Below are 17,415 nucleotides of genomic sequence, written 5' to 3'. Positions count from 1 at the left end.
ATCTGTGGGTTTTGTCTCTGGTGTGTTGGTGTCCAGATTTTGTGTAGTACTGTGTAGATCCAGGTGTGTCTCTATTATTCCCGCACTGACTGACTTCCCTGAACATCTGAGGATTAACCAGTTTAGTTTAATTAACCGGAGTATTTACCACTCTGCCTGATTTGCCTTCATCATCTGATCATCACTAATGGAAAACAGAAGCATCATTAGAATCTGTCCTCTGCATTACCAGTGTCAAACTGTCACTTTCATTTCAGCATGTTGATCATCATTACATTGTTTATTTTCATACTTTTCATTTTACCACAAACCTCTGCTCCAAACCTGATATTAACTTTTAAAGGTCCCATATTGTATTAGATGAGATTTCCATGTATTTTGATTATAAAGCAGGTCTAGGATCTATATTAATACTGTGAAAGTATCAAAGCGCGAAGTTCACACAGTTCACAGAGAAATGCTCATGGCCTGTATTCAGAAACTGAGCCTTAAAATGAGCTGTCAGGACTTCTGTAACTTTGTGATGTCATAACAAAGTAGTCACCGCTCTCAGCCATGCCCCAAGCCAAGCCCACCCAGACCCACCATCCAGTCTTGCAGGATTTGATTTCTCTGAGTGTTTACCTGAAATATTTTCGTTAGTTAGAAAACAGTCAGCCAATCAGAAGAGAGGCTCAGATCCTCCTCTCTTCTAATTGGCTCACAGACCTGTTTTTGTGCCTTATTCGCAATGTACTGCATCGTGTAGTATAGTTTAGTTTCCTAAACACAGGTCTAAATACAGTCTATTATTTACATTTGCGACACACCTACAGAGCTCCAGGGGTCCAACATTTATGGATATGATCTAAAGGAGAAACATGGAAAACCAACCAGGCTTCATACAGCCAGGTTTATTTTTTGTATGAGCTGAATCTTCGCCCCCAAAAAATGTAGAAACACATCTACAAGGATCCGGTCCTTCCTTCCTTCCTTCTTGATATGTTATCTTTGAAATTAGATTTTTTTTCAATAACTGGAATTTAATGGAAGTCATTGTCATGTAAGGATCTGAAAATTGTTAGATAATAACTATCTCTGAGTCTAGCAGGTAAAAAATTCAGAGATTTCAGAGGGGAGGTTGGGTGTGCAACATCACTGTGCCTTTAATGCTCTGTCGGTGCCTTTCTAAGAGATAACCTTATTTACTGAGCTGCTGACCAGACTCATTCACATTGTGATAAACATTTTCTGCAAGATTTTCACCTCTTCTCACGGCCCCTTTGTTATTGTTTTACACGAACGCAGGTGCCAGGATGAATGCCCAGTCGGCACTTACGGGCCACAGTGTGCCCACAAGTGTGACTGCCAGAACGGGGCCAAGTGCTACCACATCAATGGGGCCTGCCTATGCAATGAGGGCTTTAAGGGCCCCAGCTGCCAAGACCGCTTCTGTCCCAGTGGCCTGTATGGACTCATCTGTGATAAATACTGTCCCTGCAAAGCTGCAAACACACTCAGGTACTGAACTGGTGATCAAGCAAGCAAGAATGTTTCCATCCTTTTGTATTGTAGAACACCGTATGAATAGAAGAAGGTTGGGTTTGAATCACTCTAGCTTTTTCATGTATAAATGTTGAAAGGATTAATGCCTCTGCACTTCAATGTCAAGCTTTCTGTGTACAGTTCAGTCTCTAATCGGTTTTGGCAGTGCTTCAATCAGATCAGTGCATCATTAAACTATCACATCTTAACCAGAAAAATTTCTACCTCTTGTGCAATTTTAAAATGTTTTAGACATAGATACATAAATATGTTTTGGATATACAGATCTTCAAGTGTCTGTTCTCAATGCCATTGTGTTGACTGACTAATCTCTCTCAGCTGTCACCCTCTGTCGGGAGAGTGCACCTGTGCAGCAGGATGGGCGGGGCTTTACTGCAACGAGACATGTCCGTCAGGTTACTACGGTGAGGGCTGCAGAGAGCTGTGCACCTGTGCTAACGGAGCCGACTGTGACGGCACCACCGGAGCGTGTGTGTGTGCACCGGGATATATAGTAAGTGCAGAAACACAGCTACTCCAAGATAAATCCAATAACAACAACCATCATATATCTAATGTTCACATTAATTTCCTATTTTACTGAATCTGTCTGATCCCTACACTGCTTCAGATTAACATCTTGGAGCGTTGCAGTTGAGTCATTAGGTTGCTTTTGAATACTTGAACCTCTCTGTTAAAGTAAACAGACTAGTTTCATGAAAACCTCTCAGGCTTTTTCACAAATCTACTTATAGAAGTGAATATGAATATAAAGTTTTCATAGGGAACATTTCTGTGGTAGAAAACTGTTGGTTGGTGAAAGCTGTTGACAGTGTGTTCTGTGGATTTTTTTTTAATATAATTTTTACTGCTGCTAGCTCTGCAAATGAAATTCCATTCAGAGCAAAGCCGCACATCCACCATTGCAGCTGCCAGCTATACCTGATCACTGTATGACAAAATTAATATAGCGAGTTGGTAGTACGCTAACTAACACTTTAAACCTAACATCAGAAACACTTTTTGTTGATTGATATTTTGATGATTAGCCAGTTAATGGATGAGTTGATCCCCAGGAAATGAATCACCCAATATTCTGATTATTGATTAATTATTCAAAGGTCCAATATTGTATAAGGTTTTTGTAACTTTGTGATGTCACAACAAAGTAGCCACCGCTCTCAGCCATGACCCAAGCCCCGCCCACCTAGACCCACCATCCAACCTGGAAGGATTTGGTTTTTCAGAGTGTTTACCTGAAATCTCCTATATTTTAATTTGATCACTTAGAAAACACTAAGCTCACTGATCTGTTGTTGCTGGAGCTTCAGAGAGAAACCTGAGCGAGGAGATGTAAAACTACATTGAGGTGGTTTTTGCTCCTTAAAACCATATATTTTCTAATGGATCAACACTTCAAATGAAACACTGGAAAGGTATAAAATATGGGAACTTTAAGTCATTTATCGAACTACACCGTTCTTTGTGTTGAGCCGTTCCAACGTGAGAATCTGCTGCTCACTGCTGAAGAAGGGTATCATTCAGTGACATCAGTAAAACTGCTACCTGCCTTATTTCTCTGCGTGGTTTCTGTGACTGCTGTGGTCACTCAGCGAACCATGGCAACAAGTTGTGAAAAAAGAAATTCAACCATCTTCAGCTCAGACAGCTATTAACCTTGGCATAACAGCTTCTTGGAAACAATGTGGGCGCTGGCTTGCATAAAGTTTGTAAACTAAAGACGCATTAAAAGAAGAATGGTTTAAATCGAAGCAGAAGAGGCTGACATATTCTGACTTTAGTCCCTAGTATATCATCGTACATATCCCATAATGCAACTGAATAATATCTTTCATAAGACTCTCTGTCTCTTAAATGTGCATGACTTTCCTTCAGTCTGTAACTTAGACTTTCTTCTTTCTACAAAATTTGTCAAGTTTTTGAGGAAAATATCAATATGTGGGAGTTAAAAAAGTTTCATGATGATATATTGGTCAATAATAATTAATATTTTTAACATAAATACATAACAACTTTGTGTTTTGTGACCAATATGCACAATCAAAGTGGAAAAATCTGCCAGTCTGCTGGATGATGGTATCTAAAGGACCTCACACTTACTTTGGCATTTGTGTAATGACAAATAAAGAAAAAAGTAATTTCTTGTTACTTAATAAGCTGACATTATATTTGACATTTGACAAAGTTCCTTCAGAGCCACAGAAGACATTATACAGCTGGGTCTCAGAGGTTGAGCAGAGCTCCCCATGAACAGTAAACTGATGTCAGTGTGTAAAATTGGTGGAATGCTCTTTTAAGAAATAAATCTGAGAATAGGACTCGTCTTGGCTCTTAGCTTTACCATAATAACAAGCTGTGACTATGTTAGATAGTACAATTTACCGATGTTCCCTGAACACCTCACACGCAGGCTATCGGTAGACGCTAGCCACAGCACACATCGTCAGGGGCCCCACTGAATGCGATTTTGGGCCAGCGGCAGTGTAGCTGTCAATGCAAAATGTGCCAGTATGACGTGCCAGCAGGGGCCCCTTTTTCCCGTTGGGAACCCCAAACATTTACCTGATTTGCATGTGACTAAAGTCCAGCTGAACAGGAAATGTAATGAATCACTGAAATATAAAGTCCAGTTCCTCTACATCTGCCAACGTTTAAGTCTAAGTCTATTACAGAAGCTGTAGTTATAGCAAATAAAGCAATAAAAGAAACCTTGAAACTTTTTTCATTCCTGAATACAAAACAACGATATTTAAACAAAGAAAAATATGTTGTGCTTCTAGCCCTTAAAGAATGTGTGTATGAAACTCTGGTAATCAGTTACACTGAAACACGACGGCGATTTGTTCGTTCAAAAACTCGGTGTCTTTGTTATAAATAATGAAGAAGTGGTACCTTCAGTAAAGGTTCTTTTCCACCAACATTTAATGATAACATGTTAGCTTTGCAGCAGCAGGTGCAGAACATGCTCTGTAACATGTGGAGGTTAATTAATCAGGTGCTGTTGACTCTGCAGGTTTAGTCGTAGAGTTACATGGCTTTTAATGGAGAAAGGCGACTGCAGGTGCAAACCCCCCAGATGCAGGTCAAAGAGAGTGAGTCAGAGTCCGAACATTGTTGTGTATGTCAGCAGTAATTGTGTGTGTGTGTGTGTGTGTGCGTGTGTGCGTGTGTGCGTGTGTGCGTGTGTGCGTGTGTGTGCGTGTGTGTGTGTGTGTGTGTGTGTGTGTGTGTGTGTGTGAGAAAGTGTATGTGTGTATGTGTGTGTGTGAACTATGAACTTACACCAACTTGATATTTAAGGTTTCTGCATCAGGATATTTTCACAGATTGAGGTAATTTTAGGCTGCTTTCTGATTTACACACGGTTTGGATCGGTCATGCATTTAGCCCAATGTGTTTGCTTGTTCATCTGTCGGTAAGCAGCATGTTTAAAAAAACTACTTTACAGATTTCAGTGAAATTTGCTGGAGGTTAGGCCTTGGGTCAAGGAAGATCAAATGTGTTTTTTGTGGCAGGTATAGAGACACAATGTGCCTGTTGATAAACAGACATTTCTCTCACATTTCAGCCAAAAAATTAGAACGATTAGCCATTTTGTTTCATGTTGATTTCTGATTGGGGGAGGGAGTATTTTGATTATCTCTCCCACCAAATTTATTTGCAATTTCTTAGCATTTTTATTTCTGTACACTGACTTACAACAACATATACAGCTGTGTTAAAATCATCCATGATTGTCGCCATATTTGTGGCTAATTTATCTAAACAAATGTTCTTTAATGAGCACAACAACATACCAACGTGAATCACTGTCTGACTTGTGGATGGTTTTCAGAGGTCTGGAACCAGTTTTCTAGACTGTTTTAGTAGATTATTGTTTTCCTGGATTTGTCAGTTCAAGATGAAACAAACCGTTTCAGACAAAACAAATGTCTATAACATGTTTGGATGAGCTGAAAATGGTTTTTCTTTTTTCCTGTATTTGGTTGCAAAATTCTCACAGATGTCACAGAAATGCACAAACTGCTCTAACTCTTGAAAAACATATCGTGTTGTTTCAGCCAAGGCAGGGGTGAATGTGAGCTCTTGAGTGATCCTGTGAAATCTTATTTAATTTTTTATTTTTTAAAATGTGTCTAAAACCATTTCAACTTCGTCCTTAGCAGCTGATGTGTATATTACTCTTTTATTTCTGTTGTGCATTGCAATATGGGTAAATTATGGAAGCTATGAAAGGCAAGTGATTTTTTTTTTTTTCTTGCCAGGATCATTTTTCTGTTTTTTTTCATCTGTTAAAACAGCCCCCAAGAGACAAGTGAAAACATTTTTTTTTTTCTTTTTTTTGCCAGGATCATTTTTCTAAGTCTTTTTTTTTTTTTTCATCAGAATTTTTTTCATTGCCTTTTGGGGATTTTTTTTTACAGATTAAAAAAGAACTTAAAAAATGATCCTGGCAGGGAAAAGATTTCACTTGTCAGGGCTTCTGTAGTACATACTATTCACCATCACTGTCCTCTTTTTTATTATTATTTTTTAACTTTGTGTAATACCAAGATCTTGGATACATCAAGATATTAGTCGCCTACACTTTACATTTGTTAAGGTTGTTAGAGTTAAAACTTGAATTTAGAGTCACAATTAGAGTCAGGATTAAAGCTTAATGTGAGGCAAGTTGACAGATTTGAAGGTCAAATTATAATTTTTAATAGATTTGGGTTAGGCAGGTGTTAATAGAAATGTTGAGTGTAGCCGTGTGTGTGTAAGTATGTGTGGTTTTTCAGTAGTGCGTGCAGCAGTAGCTGGTGAGGATCTGTGCCCTCCTGGCGTGTTGAGTGATCGTGCAGTGACTGAGCGGAGAGTGGAGATGAGACACCTAGGAGCAGAGAGATGACAGGGACTTTGATAATTGGACTGAGAACATCAGGGATTTTCAGCAGATGAAAGTAGGATGAGCGCTGTAGATGAATGTCCATTTGGTTTATAGCAGCTAAATTCAGATAGATGGTGCTCTCAGAGGAGTGTTATTGATTTAGAGGGAATTTATGCTGCGCTGGTAACTCACAGTTTGGTAGTCTGTGTGTCAGTGTGTAGACAAGAAACTGGCTTTAAACAGAATTTATATGTGGTATTGTCGCCAATTTGGACACTTGGATCAATATCTGTAAACATGTGCAACTCAGAGCCAATAACAAATCTGTCATACCAGGAGGAAGTGCTTTCACCGAAAAGGACAGAATTACACAGGGTTTTCCTGGAAACAAGTCTTACAGAAAAATACTCTGTTCTACAAGGCGCCTTTCTAGATGAATTCATTGTTTAATGGTTGATTAGATTAACAGATTAAATCCACATATTACAATCAATTGAGAACCGTATAAGTGCACTAATACTTATTTGAGAAAAAAAGCAAGAACTAAAATGACCAAACTTTAAATTTTGTATCTCTAAAGCTGACACTGAAGTGCCAAAAACTGCAGTTCCTTGAATAACCACTTATGCTGGCTCCAAAAGTGAGTCAATCTCCAAAGACTCCCATGTTAAAATGCCCAATTTTACAGCATGTTTGCAGCCTAGTACAAAAAACAGCTTTGGTCTCTATGGCTAATTTCCCCCTCCATGACAACTGTACAGGGGTTGGATTTTTTATATAACCCACCAAATTTTATTAAGTTATGCATAATTGATGGCGTGCCTGCTTTGAGTGACACGTGGGAGCAGTCAGAGTTAGCTAGCGGTACAGTGGCTAGCTGCTAGCTGTCTGCTTGGCATCACCTCAGCTGATTCGAGTCACTGAACGTGACCTCTTGGCTGCGTTTGCGATGTCAGTGCCCTTAGGAGGATTTTTCATGTAAAATATCAGACAGATAATATGACTAGTTGTGCTGTTCATTGACTAACAAAACATTAGGAAGTCTTTTTTTGAGGTGAGTGAAATTCTAGTATTCTTTTGTTTATACGTTAACACTTATTAGCAGGTATCTGTGACTGCGCTCACAGCTCATTAACTAGCTAATTAGCCAACAAAAGGGTTAATCTTTAACACTTGGACACCCAGGATTAGCCGGGAGGTGATGATGGAGCAGCTCACTCTGAGCTTCAAAACTGCTCTTCCGAAACCTGTGGGTGACGTCGTGGAGGCTACATCCATATTGATATACAGTCTATATACAGAACCTCCACAGATTTCACTCAATATTAAGATTAATGTCAACTTATATGGTACTAAGAGTAGCATCCTTTTTTTGTAAATGCTCCACACTCACACTCCCCACACATTCACACCTGGAGGCTAGTGTACTTTAAGCAATACTATACAAACATGTGAGAGGGTTACAAGTCCAATAGTCTGCTGGCCTAATTACATTTGAGTATGTAATGAATATGAAAACATTTGTTTATTTGAGCTTGAATTTGTAGTAGGAAAAATAAAAACAGGATGATGAAGCTCCATGCTGCCTCATTGAATACAGAGGTGTATGATATAGGTACTGTATATAAGGATCCTTCGATCCACACGTATTTACTATTCCAAGGGTCACTTTGTTAGAGCTCCTACTTCCCCAGGGAAATTCTGATGGTTTTCCTTATTGGGCCCACACACACGTTATTTATTAACAAAGTTTTTTAAAAAGTCCTTAATTCGCCAACTTTTTAATAAGGCCTCTCTCTTCCCCTGTCTTTGCACATTTGGCTGGCTTTGTGAATATTAGATTAATAGCAATTTAAAGGCAGCAGGTTGGAAGCAGGCAGCTTTAATTAGCACAGTTTATATGTTGAAGGTCCTGATCAATGCGACAGCGTGCTGGAGGTTCAGGTTGTGTGGAGCTTGATTTCACAGCATGCTAACAGCGCAGAATAAGGTTAGACATCCTGCTAATGCCAAGCTGTCTGTCTCGCTGCTCTGACCATGTCCACTATTGATTGGACAAGCATCGACGTCATGTTTCTCTGCAGGGACGCCACCAGTGAGGGACGCCACCAGTGATGATAGCCTCTCTATTCCATAATACATGTGCCTGTCTGTTGCATCTTCACTATCAGATTTAATGTAGTCATGGACTTAATAATGAATTTAAAGATGGACTCTGAACAAAACCTGTTTCCCTGGTGTCAGGCTGAGGCGGGGGGGGCGAAGGTGAAAAGCAGTGATGCATCTTAGCCAGCCGTATCATGAAGAATAAAAGAGCCCCAGACAGTGAATGAGCAGTACAGTCTTCATGAAACGGTTCTTTAAGATGTTATTAACGGTGGCTAAACACATGCAAGTGTAGAAAATATCCTCCCCCTCTATATTTGAAATTTTGGGGTTTTTTGGGGGGTTTTTTTCCAGACAGTAGTCGACATTGTAAGAAATATATGGGCTATATGGAGCAAAACTGGAGCAACTGTGTGTTGTGCTACACAGTAATGAGGGGGTGATTTCACATACAGCCCTTTTTATTTATTTATTTATTTATTTATTTTTTACCACAGCAGCATGTTCCTCAAGTTTGACGGGTGCCCTAGGAACCTGTTTTGTTTTGTATTGTTGTATTGTAAAAAGACAAGTACAACCAAATCAATATCAGTTTTTTGAGATTTTTGAAATTTCGGATTTAAAAAATCTGGTATCTTACAAAAGAAAAAAATGGTAAAAAATATATCATCCGATAGTAATTGTTTTAAAGGTTTTAAGAACCAAAATCAGTCTTAATGTAGTTTCACATGTCCTCTCTCAGGCTTCTCTCTGGAGCTCTAGTAACAACAGGTCGGTGAGCCAATCAGAAGAGAGGAGGCTCTGAGCTTCTCCTCTGATTGGCTCACTGTTTTCTGAGTGATTTGAATAAAAATATAGCAGATTTCAGGTAAACACTCAGAGAAACCAAATCCTGCAAGGTTGGATGGTGGGTGCAGGTGGGCGGGGCTTGGGACATGGCTGAGGGCGGTGACTGCTTTGTTGTAACATGCTTGTTGTAAGTCTCAGTTTCTGAATACAGGCTGCGTGCATTTCTTTATAGACTGAGTGCTTTGATACTTTATTAATATAAAACCTAGAACTGCTTTACAATCAAAAAAGACATGGAGATTTCACTTTATACATTATAGGACCTTTAAAACATAAACACATGAAATAAACAATAATGATATGGGTCCATTTTCATAGACGAAAAATCAACCCTGTCTGGTAAATATGTTCTGGAGACACTGACACCACAAATGTAGTTTGGCATTTCTTTATTACAGTTTACATATACATTTATATATAATGTCATGTGTATGCTTTTATGAATTTGCTTATATCATCTTAATTATGTCTGTTTCTTTATTTTTTTATGTAATCAATCAGTCAATCAATGTAATAAATAAACTTTGATCAGCAATTGCTGTTTTTTAGTGGAATTGATTTGGCTCGTATACATTTGTAAGATATCTCTCAGTAGATTTCGACTTTGACAGATATTCACCATAGCTATATGACTAGACAAAACTTTAATTTAAGATATCTGTAATTATATTTTGACTGGTATTTGCACAACCTTTCTCTTGGGCACAGAGCTAACAGATATCACCATACCATGTTATCATTTACTTAACTACATTTAAGATTTAGATTTTTTGGTAAGTTTTTGTTAATCTAATGTCTGTGATATGAGTGTTTGATTCAGTCTTTGCTATTTTTATTATAATACATATTATTTATATTCTTATATATTTATTTGTTTATTTTTTTGTGAGCTCAGGACGCTGCTGGGATATTATTTTTATACCTCTTTATTATTATAAGAAAGCGACAGTATGACAAAAAAGTTCATTTTAAAAAGGCTTAAAACAGATTTAGTGTAAAAAATGTTGAAGTGTAAACTTGCACCTATGAAAATATTGACACGTTCAAATAATTTATATTTCACTTTAACATTAAATGAGTCCTTTATAATCCTCAGACTTGTGTAAAATAAGAAAACATTTAGTTGGACCTGTAAGTTAGAGCAGTGCAGAGCATGTAATAAACTTCAAATCAAATCATTATTGATTTGATAAAGAAATTAGAAGTAGAGGTGGAATACAAAATAAGTAAAAGTAAACACTATAAAAGAAAGAGTTTGTTACATTTGATAGTTTCTGTTTTGTGTGTGTGTGTGTGTGTGTGTTAACTGTTTCCAGGGTGACGACTGCTCTATCAGCTGTCCTGTTGGCCTGTATGGGACCAACTGCACATCGTCGTGCTCCTGCCACAACGAGATCTCCTGCTCACACGTCGACGGCTCCTGCATCTGCAGAGAAGGTTGTGTTGAGCTCCATGATCCTCCATTACACTGTTAGAGTTCATTGGTTTATGATGCTCAGTGGATTTTGGAAGGTATTAAGTAGTATTAAAAGCAAATCTAACATGTCCCCTGTGACTGATGTATATGCTGTATATGACATTATTAGATGTTTCAGTTTGGTACTTTAGCCTAGTGGGTCCCAACCCCAAAGCCCCCCCAAAGGGTGACGAGATAAAGGATGCTATTTGCTCCCAGGTGTCTGTAACCAACAATAATATGTACACCTGGGTTTTAGGTTGTCCTGAACCACTTCAGTGAGTCACATGAGAGCAGTTCTGGCAGAAAAGGGTCTGTTTTAACTCAAACTACAACCTTTTTCTAAATGTAACCGAGTAGTTTAGTTCCCAAAACCAAACCAAACTGTGACTGAAAACTTAATATAATTCAACTAAGACTTAAAATAAATTAATAGCAACTTTTGAATCATACTGGAGTTGAACCCCGGTGTCCTGGGGGAAAGTCGTCCACCACGACCTTCTCCCTATATGGGCTCTGTCACTCCATACACTGTCTCGTCTGACTTCCTATAGTCTTTCTGCTATAGTGCTTAATAAACACCTTGAAAAGTACAAACTTAAATTTCTCCTGCAGATTTATTTCACAGGTTTACAGAGGTTGATTTACAGCTACAAACTTTGGAATTATTTGTGAGCATCACTCTACAAACTCAAAATCTTTCTGACCCTAATTTGAGCTTGTGCAACAGCTCTCATTCAAAGCACAACTTCACCTGAAACTGCTCTGCTTTTCAGTCTGTTTTCTACTATTGTAGGTGGAAAATCATGTCTCCGCCTCTTCATAGATTTTATTTGAGTTTGTTTTGCTCTTTATTCTGGGGGTTTCAGATGGGGTTTTAACCATTTTACAAACTGTGGTTAGTTTCAGAATAATCTCTCGGCTCCACGGCTGCCTTTTCACTTTTCTTATCTCCTCTGTGGGAGAATAAATTCCTTTAAAATCTTGAGTATTGCGTCGTTTTCACTTTTACATGTCTCTTTTATCCTCTCCTTCAGACCTCAATTAGTCAATGAACAGATAAGTTGTAACTATTGATTGACAGAGAGATGCTAAATACATTAAATCATTTATTAAGAATTAATGATACTCTAATTGCAGAGACTTAATTGTGAGGATTTGCTGCTTTTCTACATCATGTCAAAATAAACTGAATAACTTTCTTACTGTTGGTCGGACATAACAAGCTATTTGACTGGCTTTAGCAAACTCATTTTTTTTGTTTGTTTGTTTTTTCATACCAAATGAATGATTGACTAATCGATAAAATAATGGGCAAATTATTTGATAATGAAAATGATCATTAATTGCATCCTTAGTATCAGTGCAGCAGTAGATATTTTGAGGTTATGTTTGATTAATGCGATTTTGAGAAGATTTTTTTTCCTCCCAGCCAGAAACCCTAACCCTTCTCTCAACTCCTGACCCTGAACAACTGTAAAAGTACCTGCCTCCAGAACTTTTTCCTTTTTACTATTTTGTTCTCCACTTCACTTGCTTAATATCTCTCAATATCAGCATCTTTAAATATTAATGCGCCACTGAACCTCATGGGGAACATGGGTAATTAAAGTGGAGAGACATCTGAGGCAGAACCAGAGGCCTGAGAGCTTTGGCTAGAACAAGTGGGTGTCTGTCTTCACCCTGTAAACTCTTATTTCTTTTTCTCCTTTAAAACCACTGAGTGGGAAACTTAGAGGCAAATTATTCAGATTGATTATCAACCGTGTGTTTGCTATGTTAATGTGACAGTCTTTATACTATAGATGCTTGTAGAGAAAACATCTGTTTATCTATACAGTTCAATATACTTTTAGGACTTTAACACCTACTGCTAGGTTTGGGTGTTATCCAAAATTGAATGTCTCGATACAGTCCAGCCCAAATGTCGTGGATATACAATGTTATTATGTTTTTTTAACGTAATAACATAAAATAATATAATTATTTTATTTTATTCGAGGATCGGACTCATCAGATCAAAAAAAAATTGATATTACAAAAAATATCCCATATGGTGGGAAATATCACGATTTCATTATTGAATATCAACCCAAGCCTACCACCTACATTTATTCCTAAAACAAGATACTTACATTCAAATAAAGCAAAAAAAAAACATTAATACACATTCAAGTTAAATTAATTTCATCATTAATTTCACTAGGATAACCCACTTAAGTCAAGACAGTTAAATTCATCTATGAGAATGTTTTCTGATAAAAGATTGTTGCCCATCAGGAGTTTCATATATTCGTCAATAGTTTGTGTGTGTTAAAAAATATGACTTTTCTTTTTAAGCCACTTGCGGTTCTTATTGCAATAATCAATTGGGGTTGTAAACATCATCATTCGCAACTGACAGTTGAACTCAGTGTAGTTATACACAGTCATAGTGTTCCTACATGTCTGGAGCCATCACTTTCAGTTCGATCCTCCAAAATAAGTGGTTCACATAATCTGTTTTGGCTTGTTTACAGTCTGTCAGAGCGATGTTGCTTTGTTCCCTGATCTCAGCAATTACTTTGATGAGCACAATATTATCATAACCGATGTCCAAAACTATGAACATAAATCAACTCTTATCATCACTGATATTATCAATACATGCCGCATCCCTGACTCAAATAACGGACTGATGGTCTCTCTGTGACACTGTGTTTCCAGGTTGGCAGGGTGTGGACTGCTCCATCCCGTGCTCCAGCGGCACTTGGGGACTGAGCTGCAATCAGACATGTCAGTGTGCCAACGGAGCGGCCTGCGACCCCGTCAATGGAACCTGCACCTGCTCCCCGGGCTGGAGGGACGAATACTGCGATGTACCGTGTCCTGTGAGTGGCCATGGCAGCCGTAGTTTGTCTTTATTCAATGTTCAGTCACCCACTCAGGCATCCACTCACTTTCTCACATGAGAAACAAGCCACAGTGATGTTTTGCAGACACAAGAAGATGCAAGCAGCTTAATCTTTGTTTGGTTTTAAATTGTTAAAACACCACTTGTGTTTTCTTATATATGAAAACATTGTTCCTCAATAGGAACAGCAACATTAAGACTTATGTGTATTAAAGGTGCATTTATATATTTGCGTGTGTTGTGCTCTTGCTGTTGTTAGGAGGGATCATATGGGCTGGACTGCCGAGAGAAATGTGACTGCGTCAACTGCGATGGCTGTGATCCAGTGACTGGCTTCTGTCACTGTCTTGCAGGTTGGACAGGTGAGTCATGCAGCCACAGGTCAGGTTTCTGGTATTAGACTGAGGTTCAGAGGTCAAATAAACAGGCTCATAATTGGCAGCTCATATAAACAAGTCCAAAAGTTTCTTTATATTGTACATTTAGCACAAATTAGCAATCAGGCAGAACAATAACAAACACTGTAACACAAAATTTACAATACCAGAAATAACATAAAAGCATAAGAGCAGGTGAAGCTTAGTCCATAGTTATACACCAGAGGTGTAATCCACTGTGCACCAGTCAGTTCTTAGTGGCTCCTCGTCAACTCATTTACCAGGAATTTGCATTCATGTGATTATCAGTTACAGGTAAATATATGTATCAGTGCAAACACACTGCAGGAGGTAAATAACTTACATCAGACATAAAGTCCACTGTTTTGCAGCCTGGTCATAGTGTTACTGAAAAGTAGTGCAGAAGTTAAATGGATTTATATACTATTAACCTGCCAGTTGTCCATGTGGTGAGTCATATCACGACTCACACTGTAAAACTGTGCATCATGAAATTCTACTCTACTTTTTTGACTGTCGTGTTAAAGTGAACCTGCTTTAACAGTTCCATACTGGGACACATTCGGTTACCTCCGAAGGATGCGGCCCCTGACTTGGGACACGGCTACAGAGTCAGTCAGTCTGGAGATGCAGTGTTAAACACACATTTACACCAGATGTGAGACATCAACAGTGCACAAGCATCTACCTGTTGACTCCACATCTAACCACCTGACCTGTCTGCAGCAGAGGACCTCACCTCACCAGGCTGCATAACATCAGAAACTCAATGGACAAAATTGGTTCTTCTGTAACTTCCATTAGGAGTATAAAGGAAATGAACAGCGTTGTCTATATGTCCATATTTATACTGGAAAGCTCACAATGATCAGTCACTGTATAGTTGATAAGTTCACAACAGATAAGGAGCGGGACGTTTGTGATGTTTTTAACGTCTTCGCGTCAAGATTACACATCATTAAGTGCACCAGATGAAAAAAATAGACTCAGTTTAACCTTCCATCATTCATGTAAATTTAACGACTGGACCGTTTGTGTGCATTTGCTAGCTAACAGCAGACGCACTAACCGTCTTTGAGAGTCTGTCTGTGTATCTGTGTTCAGCTCAGCCTCTGACTCGATGCAGAACTCTGTTTTTTCCCTCAAGTCTCTCTCTCTCCTCTTTTCTCTCGTCTCTTATGTTTTTGAAGCACGTTCATAAAAGAATGAGTGAGAATTTTCAGCTCGTGCAGACACGAGTTCACATCAATTTGCACCACTATGGGAGAGTTTGCATCTCCTTGTATCTCTCTATTGACTTTCTACACAATCAAACTTCACTCTGCATTCTGTTTGAACGTAGGTTTGTAACATTTGGTTGGATGCTTAATCACTCTGTTAGATGGATGAGTAGCGTAGCCTCAGTTTGAATTGATTGTAACTGATGTTAATAATAATGCATGATATACAGCCTTGAATTAGGAAAAAACACCCCAGAAACGCTGCTGCTATAGATTGCCCTTTTGTCTGGTCTTTAGGACTTTTGGAGGACACACAATCATGAGTCACATCCAGCCCCTGAATTGGGGGCTTAAAGCAGGTGAAGCAGGTATGGAAAATAGCTGAAGGGATATTCTGTGAAGGAGTATGGACAAGCATCAGAGGCTGAACAGAGGGAAGAGGGGAGGCGGTGTGGGCGACACCATGACATGAATGGAGCCAGCAGATCAATATGACACACAACAAACTCCAACCTATAATTCTAAAACTGATGGAGATTCAAGCCTGGATGAGTTTGACAGCCCAGCTCTCTTCAATAATTCAACTTCACAAAAGTTCCCCATGGATAAAGCTCTTTTCAGACCTTTGCTCTCAGACTCCTGTGTTTGTTTGGACGGACTATTTTTTTGCATCTTTAGCATCGACATTACTCCTCTTTGAACCTTTGTTTCTTTATTAATTGTCATGTTCAAGTTGTAGCTTTGCTTATTTTACCTGCTAATTGTCAATCAGTCGTGATGAGCAATGATCGATGTGAGAGCTGATGAATATGGAGAGGGCATTTTAATTCACTGCCAGAGGGAGAGTTGGTAATGAACTGACATTGGGAAAACTTCAGTATATTGATGAATATTTAGATCAAAGTTTAGACCAAAGGTTGGAAGTAAATGAGTTTGGTTTAAAGAAGTAAAGAAACATGACGTGTTTGTGTTGGTCTGAAACAAGTAGGTCCATGTAATTACAGTTAAGGTGATGACCGAGAATGGTAATTAGTCCGGTGAGATGATAGGAGTGTTTTCATTAAGCTGAAATAAATAATAATAAACCCCTCGAGCAGCTTTCATTTTCTGTTCAAGACTTTCTCCTGTGAACTGTCAGTAAATGAGTTTGGTTTAAAGAAGTAAAGAAACATGACGTGTTTGTGTTGGTCTGAAACAAGTAGGTCCATGTAATTACAGTTAAGGTGATGACCGAGAATGGTAATTAGTCCGGTGAGATGATAGGAGTGTTTTCATTAAGCTGAAATAAATAATAATAAACCCCTCGAGCAGCTTTCATTTTCTGTTCAAGACTTTCTCCTGTGAACTGTCAGTGGATGAAACAAACCAATAAGACCAAATTTAACTGTTTGCACATTGTATGTCCTTTTAACCACAATGTAGCTATATAAAAATTGGCAAAGCGTATCTGCACCGTATCTACTATGATCACAGAGTCTGATTGAAAGGAAAGAAGTGCTAATGTCAGTCAGAACCAAGCAGCAACCTCTGGGGCCAAAAAATGTCATACTACCAATGTTCCCCCAGTGGCCGACTGTGGTACTGTGGTACCCATTGATAGGCATACCACAGCCTGAGGGCTGTGAGTGATGCTCCAACAGAACTAGTTCTTAAGACTAGTTTGTTTATTTACCCTGGCTGCACTGGAAGCCAGGGTAAAAAGCCAGTCGTCAGAGAGGGGGAAGACGCAGTATCAGTACTTGCAAAGAAAAATCATCATGTGAGCTAAACTGGGTCAGAAACCATAATATTATTTATGTCAGATCTAATTTTTGAATTTTTCTATCAATGCTTTTGTCACTTGGGATACGATTCCTGGGTGTCAGCTTCACAAAATGTTAGTGAGGAAGACTTTTAACTTTTCATCTGCTCCATATGCTGTCCCAAACCTCTCATCCTCCACCTCTCTAGCCCTCCCTTTGTTTTTAACTTCACAGCATAACGAATAGGGCTTCTGATTTTCACCCGCTTTATGGCTCAAAGGTAGTTTATTAATTGACTTATAATGGCTGCCTGTGCCCCACTCTCATATTCTCTCA

The 17,415-nt window shown here is 38.7% G+C and overlaps 1 protein-coding gene across 1 annotated transcript in view; it reads left to right on the top strand.

The window, feature by feature from the left end:
• The window catches only part of LOC111656885 (multiple epidermal growth factor-like domains protein 11), a 131,677-nt gene that overhangs the window by 89,614 nt on the left and 24,648 nt on the right, over nucleotides 1-17,415 (top strand). The window contains exons 10-14 of the mRNA XM_087174690.1: nucleotides 1,288-1,500; nucleotides 1,864-2,038; nucleotides 10,687-10,807; nucleotides 13,533-13,696; nucleotides 13,979-14,081. Of these exons, the coding sequence (XP_087030816.1) occupies nucleotides 1,288-1,500; nucleotides 1,864-2,038; nucleotides 10,687-10,807; nucleotides 13,533-13,696; nucleotides 13,979-14,081 (776 nt within the window). The remainder of the gene's footprint in view (nucleotides 1-1,287; nucleotides 1,501-1,863; nucleotides 2,039-10,686; nucleotides 10,808-13,532; nucleotides 13,697-13,978; nucleotides 14,082-17,415) is intronic.

The sequence above is a fragment of the Seriola lalandi genome, unplaced genomic scaffold (genome assembly GCF_002814215.2).
Source record: "Seriola lalandi dorsalis isolate HSWRI2012SDOR001 ecotype SW California unplaced genomic scaffold, Sedor1 jcf7180002054372, whole genome shotgun sequence".
NCBI classification, from domain to species: domain Eukaryota; kingdom Metazoa; phylum Chordata; class Actinopteri; order Carangiformes; family Carangidae; genus Seriola; species Seriola lalandi.
Note: the sequence above shows the minus strand (reverse complement) of the source record. Positions and strands in the feature narration are given on the sequence as shown.